The sequence below is a fragment of the Gavia stellata genome, chromosome 1 (assembly GCF_030936135.1).
Source record: "Gavia stellata isolate bGavSte3 chromosome 1, bGavSte3.hap2, whole genome shotgun sequence".
NCBI lineage: Eukaryota > Metazoa > Chordata > Aves > Gaviiformes > Gaviidae > Gavia > Gavia stellata.
The window spans coordinates 76855251-76876689 of NC_082594.1; the positions used below are offsets into that span (position 1 = coordinate 76855251).

Below are 21439 nucleotides of genomic sequence, written 5' to 3' on the forward strand. Positions count from 1 at the left end.
TTTTAAATTACAGGCTTATTGAATTTCTGTGGGTAAGAGAAAAGGTTGAATAAAAAGCATCAATTATGTCCCTTTCAGTTATTCCAGTGTCATTAGACCCATACCTCTGTATGACTGTAGTCGTGTGAATGTGAAAACTACTACCTTTTTTTAAGCTAACTGTATTTTGATTTTGGTATTAAAGTATGCCACCTGCTTTGTTGTTTTCTTCATCACACCAACAGAACGGGAATGTGCCACAGCATGGCTGCAGCCATGGCTTCCATATATTATTGTAAGGAGACAGCTGTTGTGGGACTGGAGACAGGGTCTTGCGGTGCTCTTCTACAGCTCTTCCTATTCTCCTTGTTACAGTGTCGAACAAGGGCTCAGTGTCAGCTGATAGAGGATTTGCCTCAGAAGGATCTTGTGAGAGATCAAACAGTAGTGGAGGGTCATGATGGGTTACACCATCCCCAAAACACGGGCAAATTCCTCTTCCAAAACAGGCCCCTGAGGTTTCCGGTTGGAATACTGGAGTAGCATAATGAGCTTTCCATATGGTGCCACCTGTAGCGGAAGAAGCACATGTGAACAGCTTAATGGCATTAGGACTCAGGGGAGGTCCCTGAAATATTGGTTTGGGTTTTAAGTGACCTGCTTTGTCATTCCTAGGACAAGCTTATATGTTGTGCTTGTCACACAGGGGGAAAAGGCTCTTTTGGGAGCTGGCAGGGATTCAGAATGGATTTCAAGGCTCACGGGCACACCTGGGCTCTGAGTATGTGCAGGGCCATATACAGTGTGGTTGGTTAGGTCTAATATTTTGGGTGCAGAGGAAATCTCTGCCACATTCTTGTGTCCCTTTAAAACTCTACATGCCTCTTGGGGGGGGGGGGGGGGGAAGGAAATGGAGAACAAAGCCTGTGATTTCTGGGGGCAGATCCTGGTAGGTAGTTCTTCTGTTGGCTCTGTACATCTAAGCCAAGAAGAGCACCTGGGCAGAAACTGATCACAGCTCTCTTCCATGCTCACTTTCCAGCATGCTTTCAAACAGGGTGGTAATTGCAGGGCATGAAAACAGTAAAATATAGAGTCTAGTTTTTAAGTTAACATGACGAAGGCAACTAGTTTGCAGCTTTAGAGCTTGTACTTTATCAAGCTCTTGTACTGACCGCTGGATAAGTGCAGGTCTGTAACTTGTAATAAAGAACTGACAGATGACTAGGACTAAATCTGAATGCAGTGCAACAGGAGATTTTCTTTCCTTCTCCCTCCTCCTTTTTCCCCTATTCCTCTCCTCGTGTTTAGAAAGCACTTTGCTCAACTGGGAGGCAAGGATGTGCTTAACACAAAGTCAGCAATTAGATACTATGTCTGAAATAGGGAGAGGATAAGAAAGAGGACATTCAACACTTGGAGCCACTTCTGTAATGCATTGAGGACAAGTAGCTGACAACTGCATTGTCCCAACATGGCATTTTCTTTTTGGTTCAATGGAATCAGCTGAACTTCCCTTCCTTCTGTTGTCCTTGTATTCTTTATGCCTGGGAGTCTGCAGCTTTATTCTTCTGTCTCTGTCATGTCACTACTGCTAGAACATATTTTGTTAATAAATAAAATTTAAAAACTTCTTAAAAGGTGAGGGGGAACAAATAACAGATATTAAGGCTCAGATAATCATTTTGCTTAAAATCTCCAGTTGCTTGCTGGCGGGCTATGTCTGTTTTTATTTCTACCCCACAGTTTCCAAATCCTGCTAAGCTATGCTTCTGCATTTCTGTGGAGGGATGATGTCTCAATGGGTCTCAAATGTTTTGGCATAACACATTTAGAAATGTTACAGATTTTAGATATCTCCATTTCTGAAATTGCAAGAGAAAGGATACAGAAGGTGGATTTCTTAAAGGAAACAGGCTTACTTCCTGATGGCTTGCTAAGGATAGGTATCCCTTAGCTGTTTGGGTGTGTGCTTTGCTTCTGGCTGGGATGTGCTCCATGTCCTTCTACTTTTCCCTGTCTTGAGACTAAAAGAGCATTTGTCTCGTGACAAAAATGTGGCTTTTTGTCTCGTGACAAAAACGCAAGCATCCTCTGTTATGTAAGGGTTCCCCGAGCATGGGATTTGGGTCTGTTGGTCAGGTAGCATAGATACTTGTTAGAAGGAGTGAACGAAGTACTGTCATGGCCATACGCATTTTTCTGATTAGCTTGCTCTAGACAGAGTGCTATTGTGATATTGCTAAAATGGCCATTTAATAGATAAATATGAGATGGACAGGTGGACTTATCTAGCTATAGGTAGGAATTTATGTGATCAATGTTCAGAAAAAACAAAGTAGTCACTCTTTTCCATAAATAATTCAGCTGAACTCCCCATAACTTATACACTATAGGGCAGTTCAGAGAAGTGACTGTAGAGTGAGGAGAATTGTTCCGATTCTGCAAAATTTTAACATCCACTTTTCACAGCTGCAAGTAATTACTGGAGTTGCAGACTGGGAGAGAGCCAGGTTCTTTTTAGTTCATTCGGAAGGATACAGGGAGGCTGATTGTAATTAACCTGTCTTGGTGAGCTGAGTAGACAGCTGGGTTACAGAGGGATCAAAGAAACAAAAAAAAGGTGGTAGAAATCAGTGCTGATGGAAGCAGCAGGGTTTCAGTCATCTCCAGGAGGCAAAGAGGGATATGCAATTTGCTACTGAAGTAGCTGACAGAATTTGAAGGATGCGTGTGAATTTTAGGGCAACATGTTAATATAATATATCCAAGGGAAAGGAAACATGCTTCTTCAATCCAAACATCTCTCAAACCCATCTGGTAACAATCAATCAGTTTAACTAGCAGAAAGAAACGGACTGTCACTAATAAGCCTTATTGTGCTGTGGTAGAGGAAAGGACTCTTTAACATACAGACAAAGGATTCTTCTGGCTTCAGTGAAGGGCTTAATTGATGGGTCCTGCCTGGGTGACTTCAAGACACAATGGCTTCATATCTAGCCTGTCCAATAGATAGAAGTAAACAGACAATAAAAATGTAATACAAACGTGATATAATTGTAAATGAGCTAAAACAGATTCTAAAAAGTCTGTCAGCCCAGTCAGAAGTAATGGTAGTTGGAGCAAAGAATCAGAATTTCTGGCTTGGCTGAAAGTTGGGCGCCAGGGTAGTATTTGATTAGCCAGCCTTTCATATGCAGAACATTGCATTGTTTTCAGCCCCCTTGCCATGAGCAGTTGTGTCTCCATGGGGGAAAAAATGGCAGAAAGGCATGCATAAGAGATCTAGCTGTGTGTGTGGCTTCATAGGAACACAAAATACACCTTGCATCTGAATATTGTATCTGTGTCTATGTTACAGGTAGTGTGGCTTATTAGAAACATCTGTAGAGCAGAACACTTACTGATGTCTGGACATCCACACTTTGTTTGTCTGGGGGTGTTTCACTGGGCACTAACTCTTGTCCGGTCCTGTCTACACAACATCTTTTAGTGACTAGAGCATATTAGGTATGATCCTGAAGCCTATTTTACAGTTTAGTTTCATCTAAATTAAAGTCATGATCTCCAAGCCCATTCTACAATGCAAACCAAAGCACAATGAGTGGGTATGCTCAAGAGGGGTTTGCTTCAAAAGCATGCTTCTGATCTGAACTAAAATTGTAACATAGATGCACCTTACATAGTCTAGGAGAACAAGAGGTGAAAGCTAGGTGAGGAGCACAGTGGCCCTTTGACCTGAAAAGCAATTCTTCAAATGCACCCCTTGAGGGACTATGTATTTAGCCTTTCACTAGGGAAGTGCCGCATGACTCTTCTAGCAGCAGTTTTCTCCAGGAGTTGCTGTAGTCAGACAAAGCTTTCTTGTCCCAGAAACTTTCTGTGTCCAGAAAAAAATATGCATTACAAAGAAAAGAAGAGAGAGCTCTAGGAATAGTGATGGACTTACTTAGAGGCATAGGAGATTTGAGTTTCTGACCACTATTCTGCTTTAGGTAGTGTGAACAGCTGACTGGGCTCAGGGTTAGATGTGCTCAAGCCTGGAGCTACTGGCGGTTGTGGTGTGGTGCCGGCTTGGCACCAGTCTGCGTCACATCTCTAGTGGCAGCTCTAAGAGCTGTACTCTCATTGTCAGTCTCTAACTCCCTGGTCTGCTGAGTATTGGATACACGGGGAGAGAGAGAGAGCGCGAGCTTCCAAGTGGTGACTGACTTATGTTTCTGCCAAGCGTAGGCCGTTGTGGGCTCCATGCACAACAGCGCAGTGCTCCCTGGGGCACAGGCCATGTCCTGCTCTGCTGGTGTGTGTTAGCTCAAACCTCTGGCCTAGAGCTCAGGCTGCGGTTCAGGTGAGCACCAGCCGTGACGCCGCTTTGGAAATGAAGCCACTGCCCATGGGGAGGGGCCCGGCGAGGACCCCTGGCGCCGTGAGCCCGGCTGGGCCCGGGGCTGCCCCATGCCTCTCCGGGGACCCAGGGCAGCAGGCCACAGCCCTCAGCCTGCGGGGGCCCGGCCACGCTCCCTCTGCCCGGCCACGGATGCGGGTGGCACCTCGAGACGTGAAAATGAAAAGCGGAGCAGCTAACTACGCTGAAGAGCCGGGGAGATTTTATTTTGTTATAATCTTCTCGTCTGAAGCATTCATTTCACGTCTGACTGGCGCCCCCCGAGCGCGCGCGCTGCTGCCGCCTGCCGCCCAGCCAGGCAGCGGTTGCGGCGGTTGGCCGGTGGCGGTTGGCGGGGCCGCGCTGCCCCCTGGCGGCGGCTTCCCCTGCGGGCTCCGCTCTGCCGCCTGAGGGGAGAGCGGCCCAGCGGCGCAGCTCTGCGGCAGCACGCTCAAAACCCAGACCCTCATTCCTGCCCCCCCGGTGCTGGGGGACGGTTAGGCCAGGGGGAAGAGGAGTGTTTTGGGAGGTGGGTGCTGCACACCGCCACGCCTGCAGCGTTCTCCTGCTAGGCATTTCTCCCCCTTGCTGGCTACTCCATACAGCACTTCCTACTGAAGGAGCACACCAGTCCCTCCTCCAGTGGTTCTTTCCATCTATCTTTTAATCATGTTAAGGTGCTTAATAAAAATGGAAGGAGATACCCCCTAACCAAAACTGATTGCTTGAAGTGTTAGGTTATGGGCTTGGTTCAACTAATCTTGGTTTATAATTACTGCAGAGGCCCACTTTCCCCAGGAAGAGCAAAGATGCACAGTGGTGATTTACACATGTCGCATAGAGATGATACATTTTGATTGTGCCCAGACAGAGGAAAGAACTGAGTCCTGGTCTCCTTAGATAAGTAAGTAATTGGTTGAGACAGCCAAAATGTCAGCCTTGAGCACTTTAAGTGTGGTTCCCTCAATGGGAGCACCTTGTTTCATAGCCGTGGTGGTACGCGGTCACCCAAACCCCCGGCTTGGGGGAAGCAGCGAGACAGAGCGAGCTGCTGCAACCAGGCCCACCGGCTTGTGGCTGCGCCAAGCACCAGCTCCGCAGCAGTTCTGCCCAGTTGCAGCAGCCCCGGTAGGGGTGTAAAGGCCTTACCACTTAGCTACGAGGCAGAGTATCAGCAGTTGCAGCACTCTTTCCCTTTTCTTTCTTTCTTTCTTTTTAGTTTTTAAATGAATTATCCCTTTCCTAGTTCTTAGACAAAAATGTTATCATCAGCATCTTCTCTCTAGAGAAAATAGAGAATGAGGATTCTCAAGAAACAAAACCCGAAATCCTTCCCTGGAGGGCTTGAAGATGCTCCACTCCATGGAAGAACTGGATTTATGAAATACCTTTGTACTTAGCATTTTCTACCATACAGCTCCTTGAGCAGTGCGCATGGGTTGCTCTGGATCTTACCCGGAAGGGATTAGCTCCCTAAGTACCGTATGTCTTGTATAGCTTGCACATTTTTCCCTGAATGAAGTACCCAGATTTATCTTTGGGGATCAAGAACCTAAAAATAAAATTCCACTGCAGCACCTGGCATCACTTCCTCACACTTAGTCCTTAGTCCCTTTCCTCCATGTTTCCTGTCAGCTGAGTGTAGTGACTTCCTGCCCAGGAGCAATGCTTCTGTCAAACTGTGACAACAAGGGCACTGACCTCAAGGTTAAACCAGCAGCATGACTAAAGCTTTGGTGTTGCAACTCTGGTATGTATTCACGCCAACAAGACAGACAGCAAAGTTCTCAACCATTATCCTGATACACACACACACACACGAGGGTATCTAGGGGAACAGAGAAGTCAATTTTGAAATATTTGCAAGTACAAGTAAGTTTTGTAGTCTTCAAGTGCTCACTAGGCAAGTAGATTCTTGGCTTGATACTATCTATACTGGATACTGTCATGGTATCAGAAAGTATCATAAAGGAAATGTAAATGGACACGAGAAAAATCACCCAGTTAACACTGACGTGAGAAGGATTTCCCACTGGGCTGCCTAAGGTTATGTCACCCCACAGTCAGCATTCAAAGTGCTCTTCAGCTCCTTCTCAACATAGAAGCTGAATGGGGACAGCTGCTGATGGTGGAATGCCCTAGCATTTGCAACTGCTACCTAATTGCAGTCTCTCAAGAACTCCGTATTTCTTCTCTCACTTCACAGACAGGGAAAGCAAAACAAAAATTAAAGGGGCTTATTCAAGTTTCTAAAGGATGGGAAGATGAGTAGGCATAGCCTACTCCATCAGCTCCTGCATTTCTCCAGCTGTGCAGAATGAAAAAAAAATAATACAACATCACCACAAATTCATCAACTTTACACTTACTGTCACATCATCCAGTCACAAAAGGTGTGATTCATCTCAACTAACTTCAATAGGAAGGTGATTTTTATATCTGATATGGTCAGCCTTAGCTCCCTTTTTAGTCAGTGGAGAGAAACAGGCTACCAGTCACTGGCCCGTTCTCTTACACTTTAATAGAGGGTGACATCAGCAAAGATTGGGTGATTGTTGAAAGCTCAGGAAAGCCTTACAGCTGCAGTCAGCTTGTCTAATGCCACAGCTGAAACAAATGAAACAAATAAGATAGGGCTACTGAAGACAAACAAACTACTGCTTAAGATAAAGACCTTATGTGGACAGTTCCTTTTTCTTCAGTCTTACACTAAAGCTGACCCCCAGTGCTTTCGGAGCAAAAAGCGATAGAAACACTGCAACGATGGGGAGATTTCTGAAGCTATGCTACCCAGGAAGCAAACCTCTACACCTCAGGCAAGGCAGGACAGCTAACAACAAAGCCATTCCGCACCTTGCGGAAGAAGTGAGCTTTCGAGGCAATAAACTTACTCCAGATATACGTATATATGTTTTTACATGATACTCTATTGGAAGCTAGAGGTCATTACATCATCTCTGATCTGCACAAGGGGGGTGGTTTATACTCACTGTCCTTTTGGTGCCACCGCACTGCATGCAGAAACACACCGCAGTAGTGAAACATGAACTCGTGCCCGGAGTGCTGGACTGTCCCCCGCAGCAAAGGCAGCAAGGTGCGCCCGTCGATCACCCTGACGGAGAGGACAGGAGTCACCAGACTGCTTAAGAATTTCAGTCTGCAGCTAGAGCATACTCACTCTCCATGTATGCAGCATTAGGATTTCAAGTGTCATTTCTAAACCAAGCTACTGTTTAGCTAATGAGCCCTGAGATTTCTAATGGTGTGGATGGGTGGAGAACAGTGATTAGCAGTTACTAGCAGTTTTTGCAATTACAGCTCTTTCACACATCCTGCCTGGGGAGATAAGTTACCATTCCTGTAATTTTCCTGGGAGTAAGTGATAACCATAGTGAAGGCATGGTTCACAGCTTTTAATTTTGCTCCCTGAAATGGAAGTCACTGATAGCTCTGTGAGCTTGAGGCTTTGTAAAAGAAAAAAAAAAAAAGCCACTTTCTGAATTGACTAACAGTTGGTTTAGATACACATCACCAGTACTTTTATGCTTTTTGCTCAAATGGCTTAGCCACCCACGCTTTCTCATGTTCTTTAAAGGAGTCTAACATAGATGCTACAAATTGTTTACTATTGAGGAAGCTACTTATCTGGTACTGGCAGCCCAATGCAGGCCATGTGCCATTTGCTCCATCTTCTCTACTCATGAAGAACCAAGCTTTCTAGTCTTGGAAAGGGCCTGTTCTAGTACTCTGACAGGACCAACTAGCTTTGTGAATATCTGTGGATTTTTCATAAAAAGTAAAATTAGAAGGGATGGCTTTAGTTGTGGGGTTTTGTTGGTTTTTTGTTTGGTTGGGTTTTTTTTTTTTTTTACAGTCATCCAAGTGTCCCAAATCAACCAGGTTACCCTTTCAGGGATTAGAAAATTGAATTAGCTAAATCATAGAATCACACAATCACTAAGGTTGGAAAAGATCTTTAAGATCATCAAGTCCAATCATCAACCCAACACCACCATGCCCACTAAAACATGTCCCGCAATGCTGTTTTCCTTTGCTTTTTCCATATAAGCAGATAAGATGGGGAAAGCTACACAGAAAGCAAAGCTAGAGAATTGCCTGTTTAGAAACAAACAGAATTTAACCTGTGGCTGTTAGGATGCATGACAGTCAGCTTCTATCTAAATCAAGAAAGGGGAGCAGCTATGGTTTATGAAGCCACATTTGTACCTGTCCTCAGGCACTGCCCCTCCAGCCAGGTGAACCACTGTTGGAAAAATGTCCATAAGGCTTGTCAGTTCATTGATAACTGTCCCTGCAGGCAACACTCCTGGCCATCTAACTATTCCTGGGACACGGATCCCTCCTTCCCAGCCTCCCATTCCTTTTCCACCTGTTAGAGAGGGGGGGGAAAAGTACCAAAAAAGATAAAAGAATAACAGATATTAGATGTTTATTATGCATGTGTAACAAAAGGTTTTAAAACTTTTAGAATATTCAAATAACTTTAATGAAAAACACACTAAATCCTGGAGAACAGTGCAATGACTACAGTGCAAATTCCATTCTTCAAAACTAAGTGTTATTAGTCTCTCTGTTTTACACTGCTTTCTTGGGTGGCACATACGGCAACCCACTACTAAGCATTTTTGGCAGAAGAGGAACAATTCCACCCTCTGATGTCTGAGAAGACATTCTGACCCATAATTTTAATTGAATGTCATTTCTGAGAATGATCTCCATTCTCCCTGGAAACATATACAAGAAAAAAAGTCTGTTATTAATAAAAAGCAAAACCTGACTTGGTCTCAATGGAATAGAGGTTGCAGCCCCACTTGGTGCCCGAGGAAGGGGGATTAACACAGGGCAAGCTTGGTTATCAGACAGTTCACCATCAGAGGCAGCAGGAACATTACAAAATGATTTGCAGTCCTGGAGAGCAGTGAGGGGAATTAGGATAACGTTTGATTGCCCTCCAGGAGTTTACAGTCTCAGGGGTGCTCTGACATGGTCCCAAATAGAAGAGTGCAGAACGCATGCAGTAAATAGGGGAGTGCTCTGACTATGCTGCAGTGATGAAGACTTTCCACCTACATTTCTGTTGAAATTGTCCTGAGGTAATCCAAAGAGTCTTTCTTAACTTGGTTTCTCTTGTATTCCTCTAGTCTTCTTCTAAATTCTCTCCTCCATACATTGGTTCTCTTATAAGTCAAAATTTTTATTGTTCTGAATAGTATTTCAAAGTGAGAACCATTAATTAATTACAGATATGAATTATAGACATAAAGGATGGGAATATTAATGAAACAGTGTGTTTTAAAGCCAGAACTCCAAGTTGAGGGTCCAGTTAGAAAACAAAAATTGCAAAACGTTGAAGCTCGGGTACCTATATGACCTTTGCGCTGTTATTCCTCCTATCAAGGGCAGAAATGACAAGTCATTGCTGAAAAGTGGTGTAGAAAAATTGGCAAACAAACCTTGAAGCTAGCTTATTAGCTCAGCTAATAAATCAGCAGCTCAATGGTATTCATACCAACCTCTGGCTTTGCTAAGTAATGCTGGACTTTGCTGTGGTGGAGGTGGGCTCATAGTTACAGCTGAGAGGCAAAGTTCCCAGAGCTCAGTTTTAAAGGCTGACAGGGTGGCATGATGGACTATAAACAAGGCAAGTGCAGCTGCTTGTGCAATAACCTTTGTGCTATGTAGGATAATGGTAACTCATGCTTATCTATCTTCTTGTTTTTAATATCCTGTTAGCCATAGCAGCGGTGAGTTCTACAGATATTTATGAATTTAACCAAATTATTTAATCTTCTTTGAGTTGTTGCTAGTTAGTTTCACTGGTATGTATGTCCCCTGTTCTGCTCTGTGTGGACATAAATGGGAATGCCTTTCTGTTATTAGTATCTAAACTGATATTCTATCTCCTCTTGTCTCCTCTCTAAGCAGGCATGAATTCATCATTGTCTTCTCATACTGAAATCTCTGTCTAATCACAATCACCTTTCCTTTCTGGACTCTCCTGTTACCAATATACTTGTGTTAGGCTAGTAGAAGTGAATCCCCTAGGTTAGGTTCTGAGATATTCAAGTGAGGCTGTTGGCCTTTTTTCATCTGTTTCTGGTATGGAAACTTCATATCCAGAACTGAAGGCTAATTTAGCATTTAGGACTGTTCCTGGATGAGATCCCAGCTGTATCAAACATTGCTTGTGTGACTCATCAAGTAACTTACTACTAGACAATGTGCATTTTGATGCTGAGCAAGATCAAGACACCCGAATCTTCTTCTGTAGGGAAGTGATGGCCTCATTATACAGTAAGTGCCAAGCTGCCCAAGCTGTCACAGTGGCTTTTTGAGGCTTGGCAGTCTGGAGGGAGCACATGCAAGAGATACCATAAATCTTCATTTCCACAGAGCTTTTGACACTGTGTCGCAAGCCAGTCACAGAAAGACAGTCTGGATGAAACATCTATATGATCGATGAGAAACTGGAAAACTATATTAAGAAAATAGTCATCACGATATCTGCCAGTGTTGACATAGATAATTGTCTACTGTGAAAAACAGAAGGATATATCAAATGAGACTCCAAACAGTGTGTTCTGGATCTGCATCAGGGGAAGTTCGGATTGGACATTAGGAAAAGTTTCTTCACAGAGAGGGTGGTCAATCACTGGAACAGGCTCCCCAGGGAAGTGGTCACGGCACCAAGCCTGTCAGAGTTCAAGGAGTGTCTGGACAATGCTCTTAGTCCAATGGTTTAGTTTTAGGTAGTCCTGCAAGGAGCAGGGGGTTGGACTTGATGATCTTTATGGGTCCCTTCCACTTGAAAATGTTGTAGCATCATAGAATATATCAAGTAGTGCTTTGGGTTATGGATTAGAAAGTATGCTTACAATATTTAAAGACAACATGGAACTAGAAGAGGGTACAAGTGTACTGGAGTCTAAAGAAAGGACGAACAAGGGGGAACATAACAGCATTGAAATACATGATGACCTTGCAACAACAGGCTGCTGCAAGGAGCAAAGGAAGAATCTCTTCTCTGTAGATGGTGAATAGGGCAAGATCTGTTGCTTAAACTGCAGCAACGAAATCCAAAGTAGCACCAGGAAAAAACCTCAGGTAGCACAGACAATGAAAACTGGATTATCTGGGAAATCACTGAAGGTCTTTAAGAATAGGTTAGACAATGTAGCTGTCAGGAATATCTTTGGTGAAAGTGATCCTGTCTGGGGGCTGAAAGATGAATAGCTGATACCCTGAATTTGCTCCAGCCCTACAATCCAAGATTATCATCCCAGCATATAGGTTAGTAAATATAGTCTATCTGGATGTATTTTATTCTTTTTTTTTATCATTTTCTTTTAAGAGGAAGTCTTATGCATGTACACACTACCAAAATTTTACCTTTATAGATCCCATTCCATCCACCCAATTGAGCATTTCCTCTGTGAGCCTCTAAGGATCCTCCATGATCAGATGCAAAATAAATTAATGTGGTATTCTTCAAGCCTTCTTTGTCAATAACATCCAGAAGCCTGCCTATAAACAAAGCAAAACATCATAATTATGTCCAGAGATACAGTCAGATTTTTTAGGTCTTGACTCAAAATTCAGTGAAGATTGAGTCTTTCCATTTACCTGAATGAGATCTGTTATGAGCTACCACAAGCAATGCAAAGAGTAATCCTGCATTAGAGAAATAATAAGAACCCAATGGAAAGCTGCTGAATGTGTCCAAAATTTGTTTGTGATGTCTATAAAAACAGGAAAATAAAAAATAAAACCAATTGGAAAATACTTTAAATGAATGATCCTTTTATTCAAGCTACTCAGAATACTCCATCAGCTTTACGCTATAAATTCTCTAAGTCAAGGATTATCTCCATTGTGTAGCCTCAAGCATCTTGAAAAGCTTAAATACTAGTGCTGGCTAGATTCCTAATCACAGAAAACTGCAATGTCTCACCAGGGACTGAACAGGGACTCTGAGACCAGGCTGCATAGTATCAACCAAAATCTTCTCCTGATGTCAGTAGGAAAACTCCACAGAGTGCAATTCAAACCTAACTTCATAAGAAATGTTTTCGGTACTGATAGCATCAGATGTTTATACAGAACATGATTTATCTTTGATTACTTGTCCTCATCACCTTCTGCATCAAATATATTCACCAAGAACAGCTTCCATAGATACAGAAGCAGCAGCAAAAGCTGAAGTACACAAGGAAAAAGCATAAGCCAGTGATAGGCTCTTTTGCTCAATCTCTTCTCCTTTACAGACTTCCTGTGTCTCCTTGGTCAAACTACTTATTGGCCTTACCTAAAAATAGACACCTTCCCCTCAAAAGAGTTTAGATTGAGTCTAGGCATATTGGTTCTGAATTAGACCCCAAATCTCTTACTTAGCTGTCCAACCCTGGAGACTTCTGTCCTCACTAGCTGCCATCCTGTTTGGCCTATACAAGGCATGTTCCTTACACCATCGGACTTCTGCTATACAGCTCTGCCTGCGTAGCCCGTGCCTGAAGGTGACTGGTGCCAAAAATTTGGAAGAGTCCTCTGGTTCAACTGGATCTTGCAGAGGTTCTCAGGCTGCCCATCAGAAGCAGTGGGGCTCATCTCAAAAGCCAATTTTGTAAACATGGTTATTGGAGGAAGAAAAGGTTCAGAGGTTGAATCTTGGCCTGGACAGGAGGTGAATACTTTGTCAATAGGGTCTTCACTTTTGACTAAATACAAACAGTAGCTATCTCCCTCCCATTGAAGCAGAAAGGAACAACTAAGTAAGGCTTAGTTCTAAATGTAGGCTCTGAGTGCCAATTAGGTTTTTAAACCTAATTAAACCAATTAGATTTTTAAACTTAATAGGTCCAAATCTAGGCTCTGAGTGCCAAAGTGAGTCTTCACGATGTACTGACTTCACACAATTTATTAAGTGAAACTCCATAGCTTTTTAACTTGGTCTTTTGACTAGGAGGGAGTTCTGGTTTCTGCTCCAAGGATTATTCTTTGATAAAAATGAACAAATACACAAAACAACCACCGTATAACATAATATTCATCAGCAGCACCACTTATATCTTCTAGATAATACAAGACTAGACAGAGCTGGAGAAATGTCATACATTTTGATTAACAACATGATCAAGTACATATTTGATTATTTGACTGCATTTAACACTGCAGCACAGAACTGTGTTAATTAAATAAGAACAAATCCTCACAAGAAAAGTTTAAGCTTTCATCTTAAGAAAGAAAAGATAGAGGTGTGGTAATGGTATGGCAATCTCTGGAGCTAACTGTATCCAAGGCAAGTTCACTGATTTTTGACATACGCAAAAAGGGAGTTCTGTGACCACCCCTTTAATTTCTCTTCCACATTCAAATAAATGAAGGATTTTCTTCAAGAAGACCACTTACCCACCATCCAGTCCATCTCTTCTACATTATCTCCATATAGGCCATGCCTGCTTCTTCCCTGAAACTTCTCTGTGGTAATGAGAGGGGTGTGAACATGTAAAAGGGAAACAAAGAGAAGAAATGGTCTATGTTTGTTTCTGAAATAAAAGAAAGCAACAGTCATTTCTCTGCAAACTGTCACTCAACCCAAAAGATAACAGTGGTATCATAGTGTCTATTTCAATAAAAATTATTATTGTGGTCTAAACCAAAAATTTTTTATTTTGGCATCTTTGCACTTTTAAGGTTTTGGGAGACAGAGGGGATTAAAACACCCCTCAAAGATGTTGGTTCTCTATTAATACCAGAATAGTAATGGGCCCATTTTTTTTCTGGTTCCAAATTAGACATGTGTAGAACATTAAATAAATAACTAGGGAAGATCATAGCCAAAAGACTGACACACTCTCAGAGGCAAGGAGAATAGGACTTGCTTGCTTAAACTTAAACATGGATGTCACTGAGCATCTGAGACATCCTCATGCAAGAGGCAGCTATGACACTGCACCCTCAGGGGAACCATATCCCTTTAACATCAGTCCAGGAAGGATATCCTAGGAACCTGAAATTAGCTATGCTCGAAGTTTTACAGAAGGGACTTATTTTACCTCCAATTTCCCTTAAAAACCAAACAACCAACCCCTATACCCTGACAGAAATAGTATAATCTTATTCAAGGTTATGCCCACCCTTGACACATGAATACTTTTAAAGACTTAGTGGTTTGTTCAGTAACCTCAACTGGAATTGAAAGTATTGTAAATGAAGGATGCCTTTGGAAAACAAAACAAAACTCACTATCACCCTCCTGTTAGTAAAATATGAACTTCATATGACACTATCTATTACAGTCCATTCATCAGGCTAAGATAATTTTTCTGCTCCTACCAGCAGAAGGCCCAGTCCTTGGCCAGGACCCCTTTGTATTGGGTGAACAAAGCATAAACACAAAAAAATTCATCTTCCTTTTCCTGAGGAGCTGACAAGCTACGTGTAAGACAAAGGACAGCAGTTGGATGCTGTCAGGTAGAGGGATGCCAGAAAACAAATTACTGGCCAGCATCAGGACAGGCGGTTCAGCATGCCAGCTGCCTATCTTAGTGGTGTATGACACAGTAATCACATAATTTTTAAAAGTCCTTAGAATATGATACAATTTTTGTTGGTTACCTTTCAATGAATGAAACTGCCTCCTTCAGCATATTAGAAGTAGTTTTTTCTAGATTCATCGGTTGTTCAGTGATATCAAAGTTTCTCATCAGGATACAGTTCCAGTACTTGGTGAAACCATAGCTGGAGAACCAGGAGATGAAATACAGGAGACCACAGATGGCAAGACATATGATTATTTTCCATTTTACTGAGAATAAATTGGTAAGTTTTCCAATCACAAGAGTAAGCACTGCAAGGATGATAATCTGTGTGTAAAGCCAGTATGTATCTTGCAAAGACTTGGCCAGTTCAGGGTCATCTGTGCCTTGACACTCATTCAAAAGGGTAAAAGGCATGCCGTAAAAATAATCAAAGCCATGATTTAAAGGATGGTGGCAGTGATCACGGCGGGATTTGCAGTTCACACCCATATGCCACTTCCCTGAAAGTATAAAACAAAGATCACAGAATCACAGAATGATAGGGGTTGGAAGGGACCTCTGGAGATCATCTAGTCCAACCCCCCCACCAGAGCAGGTTCTCCTACAGCAGATTGCACAGGAATGCATCCAGATGAGTTTTGAATATCTCCAGAGAAGGAGACTCCACAACTTCTCTGGGCAGCTTGTTCCAGTGCTCTACCACCCTCAAAGTAAAGAAGTTCCTCCTCATGGTTACATGGAACTTCCTATGATCGAGTTTGTGCTCGTTACCTCTTGTCCTGTCACTGGGCACCCTTGAAAAAAGACTGGCCCCATCCTCCTGGCACCCACCCCTTCAGTATTTATAAGCATTGGTAAGATCCCCCCTCAGTCTTCTCTTCTCCAGAATAAAAAGACCCAAGTCCCTCAGCCTTTCCTCATAAGAAAGATGTTCCAGTCCCCTAATCATCTTTGCAGCCCTTTGCTGTACCCTCTCCAGCAGCTCCCTGTCCTCCTTGAACCGGGGAGCCCAGAACTGGACACAGTACTCCAGACGCGGCCTCAGCAGGGCGGAGTAGAGGGAGAGGATAACCTCCCTCGACCTGCTTGCCACACTCTTCTTGATGCACCCCAGGATGCCATTGGCCTTCTTGGCCACAAGGGCCCATTGGTGGCTCATGGTCATCCTGTTGCCCACCAGGACTCCCAGGTCCCTTTCCACAGAGCTGCTTTCCAGCAGGTCAGCCCCTAACCTGTACTGATGCATGGGCTTGTTCCTCCCCAGGTGCAGTACCCTACACTTCCCTTTGTTGAATTTCATAAGATTCCTCCCTACCCAACTCTCCAGCCTGTCCAGGTCACGCTGAATGGCAGCGCAGCCTTCCGGTGTGTCAGCCACTCCTCCCAGTTTTGTGTCCTCAGCAAACTTCCTGAGGGCACAGTCTATCCCTTCATCCAGGTCATTGATGAATATATTGAACAGGACTGGACCCAGTACTGACCCACTGGGGAACACCGCTTGTTACAGTCCTCCAACTAGACTCTGTGCCGCTAATCACAACCCTCTGAGCTCTGTCTATCAGCCAGTTTTCAATTCACCCCACTGCCCGTTCATCTAACCCACACTTCCTAAGCTTGTCTATGAGGATGATGTGGGAGACGGTGTTGAAAGCCTTGCTGAAGTCAAGGTAGACAACATCCACTGCCTTCCCCTCATTTATCCATCCAGTCATGCCATCTTAAGATCTTAAATCCAACATCATTACTCTTGGGTGTGTCTGCCTGTGTTTTCTAATAGGTTGGCTGCACTCCTCAGTTAAGGTGCAGCCAAGGGAGGAGCTGGTGTGGCACTTTATCTGCCTAGAGCAGCTGGTTTTCCTCACCTATCTGTTAAAATTCCGTGCAGGGCAATGGTCCAGCTCAGACACCCCCCTGAATAAGAACAAATAGGGTTGCAATAGTTGGTATTTACTATTTTTCACATGATAAAGTAGCCATTCATTAATGGTTAGCCCGGTGGGGAGAAACCAGAGAAACCCTTGTGCCAAAAGAAACAGCTAAGTGCAAAAATAGGAACTAATTTACAAACAAGTTCTATCCGACCTTCACAGTCCAAGAACAAATTTCAGGAAGAAGGTGTGCATATTGGCTCTGTGTCTATATTCATCCTAAAATGAGTAGCAAAAATAGGCCATTCCAATTATCCAGTACAATTGGACATATCAAGAATATGTCATACACTGATAATGAACCTTAATGAAGTCGTATTACAGAGCGGTGTAATTATTCTGACATTGAAGGACAGAAAGTCTATAACCATGGGCCTAGGGCCTATTAGCTAGACAAATAACTTCTGAGAACTGCTAACCAACTCTGTGCTTGTGTATATGAATGTAGTTTACAGTATAAGCTATACCAGACTGCAGTGAGCTAGGGGAAGTTCACCCATTTGCACAGGCTTGTGTGCAGTCAGTACATCACCAAGACTCCCATCAATTTAGGAACTAAATGACATCTCAGTGTGTCAGAGCCAAGCAGAGGTGTGAAAAATCACAGTAATTACAATTAAGCACATGACACCTTTGACTACATCAAAAAAGAGATTAAAAATTAGAGGTGCTTGAACAACAGAGCCTTTAATCGCTGTTCAGGCAAAATTAGCAAAGAGTTAGCAGGATTTTCCTTTTTTTTGAACATGTATTCCGAACCAAAACCCACTGAAGTTGATGGGACCCTTTCAGCTTTTTTTGGCAGAGTTTCTTTTTGCAGAAAGTAAGGCCCTTCTAGAGTCTTAACTGTGATAATAAGCAGGATGCGTAAATAACAGAAAATCTAGCCACCAGATATAATTAAGACCACTGTGGTGTCTAGGTACCAACTGGAAGACAACATTTTTCTGCTTTAATAGATCAGTGAATTTCTCTGTTGGTTCTTCCTAAAGCAATCTGTACTGGGCAAACAAGATTCTTTCCTTTGCATTTACTTCTGTTTGCAGTGTACATCTATGTATTCCATTCCTCATTTTGGATTTATCAGATAGGCTGTACTGACATTGGGGCTTGTGGATGAAATTCTAAAAACCCTGCTGATTTTGAAAGTTATGCATACAAGAAACTCTAGTTTAACTGATCCTAGACATTTTGGCAAAGAAAAATATTTACAGAAGCAGCCTCATTTGAATAACAAGCAATGAAACGGCGGCAAGTTGCTATGTCTCATACCTACAAGTGCTGTAGAATAACCTTGCTGGTGCAGTATTCTGGCAAAAGTAGTTTCATTTGGTGGGAGCCCGCCAGAACACCCGTTCCAAAAGAGAACCCGCTGTTGAGTGCTGGATGCCATGCCTAGGGAAGAATAAGTTTTTAAAATAAAACAAGCCAGATTTCAGATTTTCAGTCTTCTCAGATTGTTCTTTCTAAAGAATGGGACTCAGTTGCCTAAGCGTAGTGCCTTTTTGTAAGCCATTAAGTATGCCCTGGGATATTCTGATTGACCCCCAGAATGATGTCTCTTCCAAGTCCCATGTCATTATCTGCTAGTCCAGTGCCGATGCCTCAACTATGCTGGGGTGTCTACAAACGACACTAAGATGCCTGTGTTTGGACATTAGGCAACCTCTCACAACCAAAGTTCTATTAAAATGTAAAGTTAAAAAAATAAAAGGGAAAAAAAAGAAAAAGAAAAGAAGTTTTATACAGAACAAAAGGCTTACAGAGTCAGGGATACACACTTCTGAAATGTACAGTTCATGATTACATTTCTCCTTTAGAAAGTCAGAATCACATCAGAGGAGCTACACTGATTATTACTGATTATTACTGTCATACGCGGTGGCTGAAGTTTTACGCAGCTGAAGTAAATCTGTTTTAAAACACTATTGTTGAGAACTATTCCACAGTCTGACATGTTTCACTATGAAAAAGTTTGCCAGAATATTCAAAATATTACACTTTACTTAATATAATCTTAATACCACTGAAGATACAGTGTTCCCACAATTTTCTTCTTCACATTTCTACCTCTGGGTGCTTTGTGCTGTTTGGATTTTCATGCATTTCTGTGTCGCCATTTAGCCATATTAAATGTGCTTTATGTAGGGATTTTCCCATAGAAATCAATCACTAAATCTAGTCATCTTTATTTTTGCCCATCTCACTGAGACCCCAAACCCTGAGATTAACTAGTCTTCAAAATGGTTTACTTAAGGGGATTTTTAATAGCAATAACGGCTAGACAAACTGCAGTGAACCATTAGAGAGAGGCCCAACCTGATCTGATGGGGTATCTGCCGGTCAGAAAAGCTGCTCTGCTCGGAGTACAGACAGCAGCTGCAGCAACGTGCTGAGTAAGTCTCACTCCTTCCTTTGCCAGGCCATCAATGTTAGGGGTCCTAAAGAGAAAAATCCCATCTCTGATAAAAATGTATTATACAGAAGTTCGTGGTATCCTGCTCCTCCTAGTTTTGTCAAGGATGTCACCATCAAATTTACAAAACTCTCTGTTTATCTACAACTCAACTAGGAATGCTCTGTGTTATACATTTTTTGAAATACCTTGACTCTTTAGAAGTGAATTTTCCATGGATAAATGTGTTTTATTAATAACAAAAAAAAAAAAAAAAAAAGAGGAAAAAAGGGGCGGAAAAGGGCGGAAAAAAGCGTATTTCAGGTCTATCCCCATATTAAAAGCTCGTGCAGCATAGTGAAAAAGATTCCATTAATAGATACAGGACAACACAATTTCCAAGACTGTAGTAGGTTAGAGTAAACACAGAATATATATACACAATCATTCTATCAATCAACCTATATACAGACTGATAACTGCACTAGGGATAAATATATCACATAGACTGAGCTGTCATTTCATAACAAGCCTACTCGAGTTGTAAACTGATACTAAATCCTAATCTCAGTCCTTGATATTTCAAACCTGGAGTTGTGGAAACTTAAAAACTGACAAATACAGCACATGGACACATTTGCAAAGTTCTGACTGCATATGCTGAAAATTAGAAGTCCAAGAAAGTTGCTCAAGCATGCCTGTATAATTATTACTCCAGTAGGAATTACTGTAGAACATTTATTTTTTACATGGTTTGAGAAGTGTATCTAGACAAACTAATCCATAATAATGAATTTTCTAATACTAAGTGTTATCAGTGTTTTTTTCCACTGAAATTCACCAAGAAGGATTAAGTTATTTCGTAGAATACATTCTCACCTTATTGTATCATTGCCATAGCAACCCACATCTCCAATACCAAGATCATCAACCAGTATCAGTAAAAAATTGGGTTTTGAAGGTTTTGATACGCAGGTGCTTGGAAACAAGCATAAAATTAGCCAAATGTCTAGGCAGCTCCTGAAATTAAAAGTAAAGAGGTAATATTACAAAAACATTTGTAAGCTTTACAATAGACTTTAAACTATTATTCTTAAAATTTTATGAAGACTCAGTGTAGATGCAAACAGCTACCAAATACTGCCAGCAGATGGAGCTCCTGAATATTTACAAAAGTTCTTGCGTTTTCCAAAACCTGTACTATTTTTTTTATTCGCACAGGAGTTTTGTGTGTGCATTTCTTTATTGAGATTTGCACTGATGTCAGCAGACGTTTCCAGCAGAATGAGTGGTTGGATGCTTGCAAGTCTCCTGAGGCACCCGTTGTACAGGGGTGTAGGACATACCTGTCAAGGGTCCTGGAACGAGTGGGACAGGAGCTTAGAGGTGGTTGGTGCGGAGTCATGCTGGTTATGATGGCAGTGCCTTGACTATTGCATCCGCTGCACCCAGTGCTACACACCTCCTTCAAGGTTGCAGTGACAGGCTTAACCTTGGTTTTCTTCCTTGAACACCCTAAGAATATCTCAGCACGTCTTAGTTGCTCAAGGTGTTTGCAAGAGGCAGCTTACAGATGTTCACCTGAGGTAAAATACATATGCTAGAACATATCTACTGACTGCTAGTTCATTAATAGATACTGCAATGTGATAAATACATAGTAAATGTACTATACCATATATTATATATACTCCTAAACCTCCATGTCCTAAGAAGGTAGGATGAAATGCCTTGAAAGACCAATAGTTTTAAACCTGTATTAACTGCTCTCAGATTCTCAAAGAGTTTCTGAAAAAAGAGATATCTGTTTAAATTTTCTTAAGCACAACACGTAAAAAACAGAAAAGACCCTCAGTGAATGTCTTTTCTTACCATTGTTTTCCCTGGTAAACTTCGTGGCTTCCCCATGTGTGAAACAGGTACATAGTTGGTTACAGAAATTCTGGTGGAATAAAAAAAAAAAAAAAAAAAAAATCAGAGCCCAGTAGTTCTGGTTATCTTGCCTACGAGTTTAGTCATTAACTGCCTTGCATTACAACAATCATATTGCCACTGCCTGCGGCTGGCTACAACAGAGATGGACTGAACTACTAGGGCTTGATTATGCAGGCCCTACATTCCTGAACGTGTGCTTGCAGAGCCCTGTTGAACTGATGCTGCAAGACACTTCTGAGGCCAGGTAAGGTCAGATCGC

At 42.3% G+C, this 21439-nt stretch overlaps 1 protein-coding gene across 1 annotated transcript; it reads right to left on the bottom strand.

Moving 5' to 3' along the window:
- Window positions 1-178: 178 nt before the first annotated feature.
- LOC104263241 (arylsulfatase D) lies at window positions 179-21170 on the bottom strand. The gene is made up of 10 exons (XM_059821255.1): window positions 21118-21170; window positions 20125-20265; window positions 19170-19291; window positions 18123-18245; window positions 14999-15422; window positions 13790-13926; window positions 11774-11908; window positions 8591-8753; window positions 7354-7475; window positions 179-549 (listed from the first exon to the last, which is right to left on the bottom strand). Exons 1-10 carry the CDS (start codon window positions 21168-21170, stop codon window positions 179-181), a joined length of 1791 nt encoding a protein of 596 aa, XP_059677238.1.
- Between the last annotated feature and the right edge of the window lie 269 nt (window positions 21171-21439).

Bases quoted from the DNA above. Each gene is read 5' to 3' on its own strand.
- LOC104263241 (XM_059821255.1), bottom strand. From the start codon at position 21,170: ATGTACCTGTTTCACACATGGGGAAGCCACGAAGTTTACCAGGGAAAA. The intron at 18,246-19,169 runs GTTGGGCCTCTC...ATTCTTCCCTAG, and splicing joins CAGATACCCCATCAGATCAG to GCATGGCATCCAGCACTCAA. The intron at 8,754-11,773 runs GTAAAATTTTGG...CCTCTCTAACAG, and splicing joins ATGGAATGGGATCTATAAAG to GTGGAAAAGGAATGGGAGGC.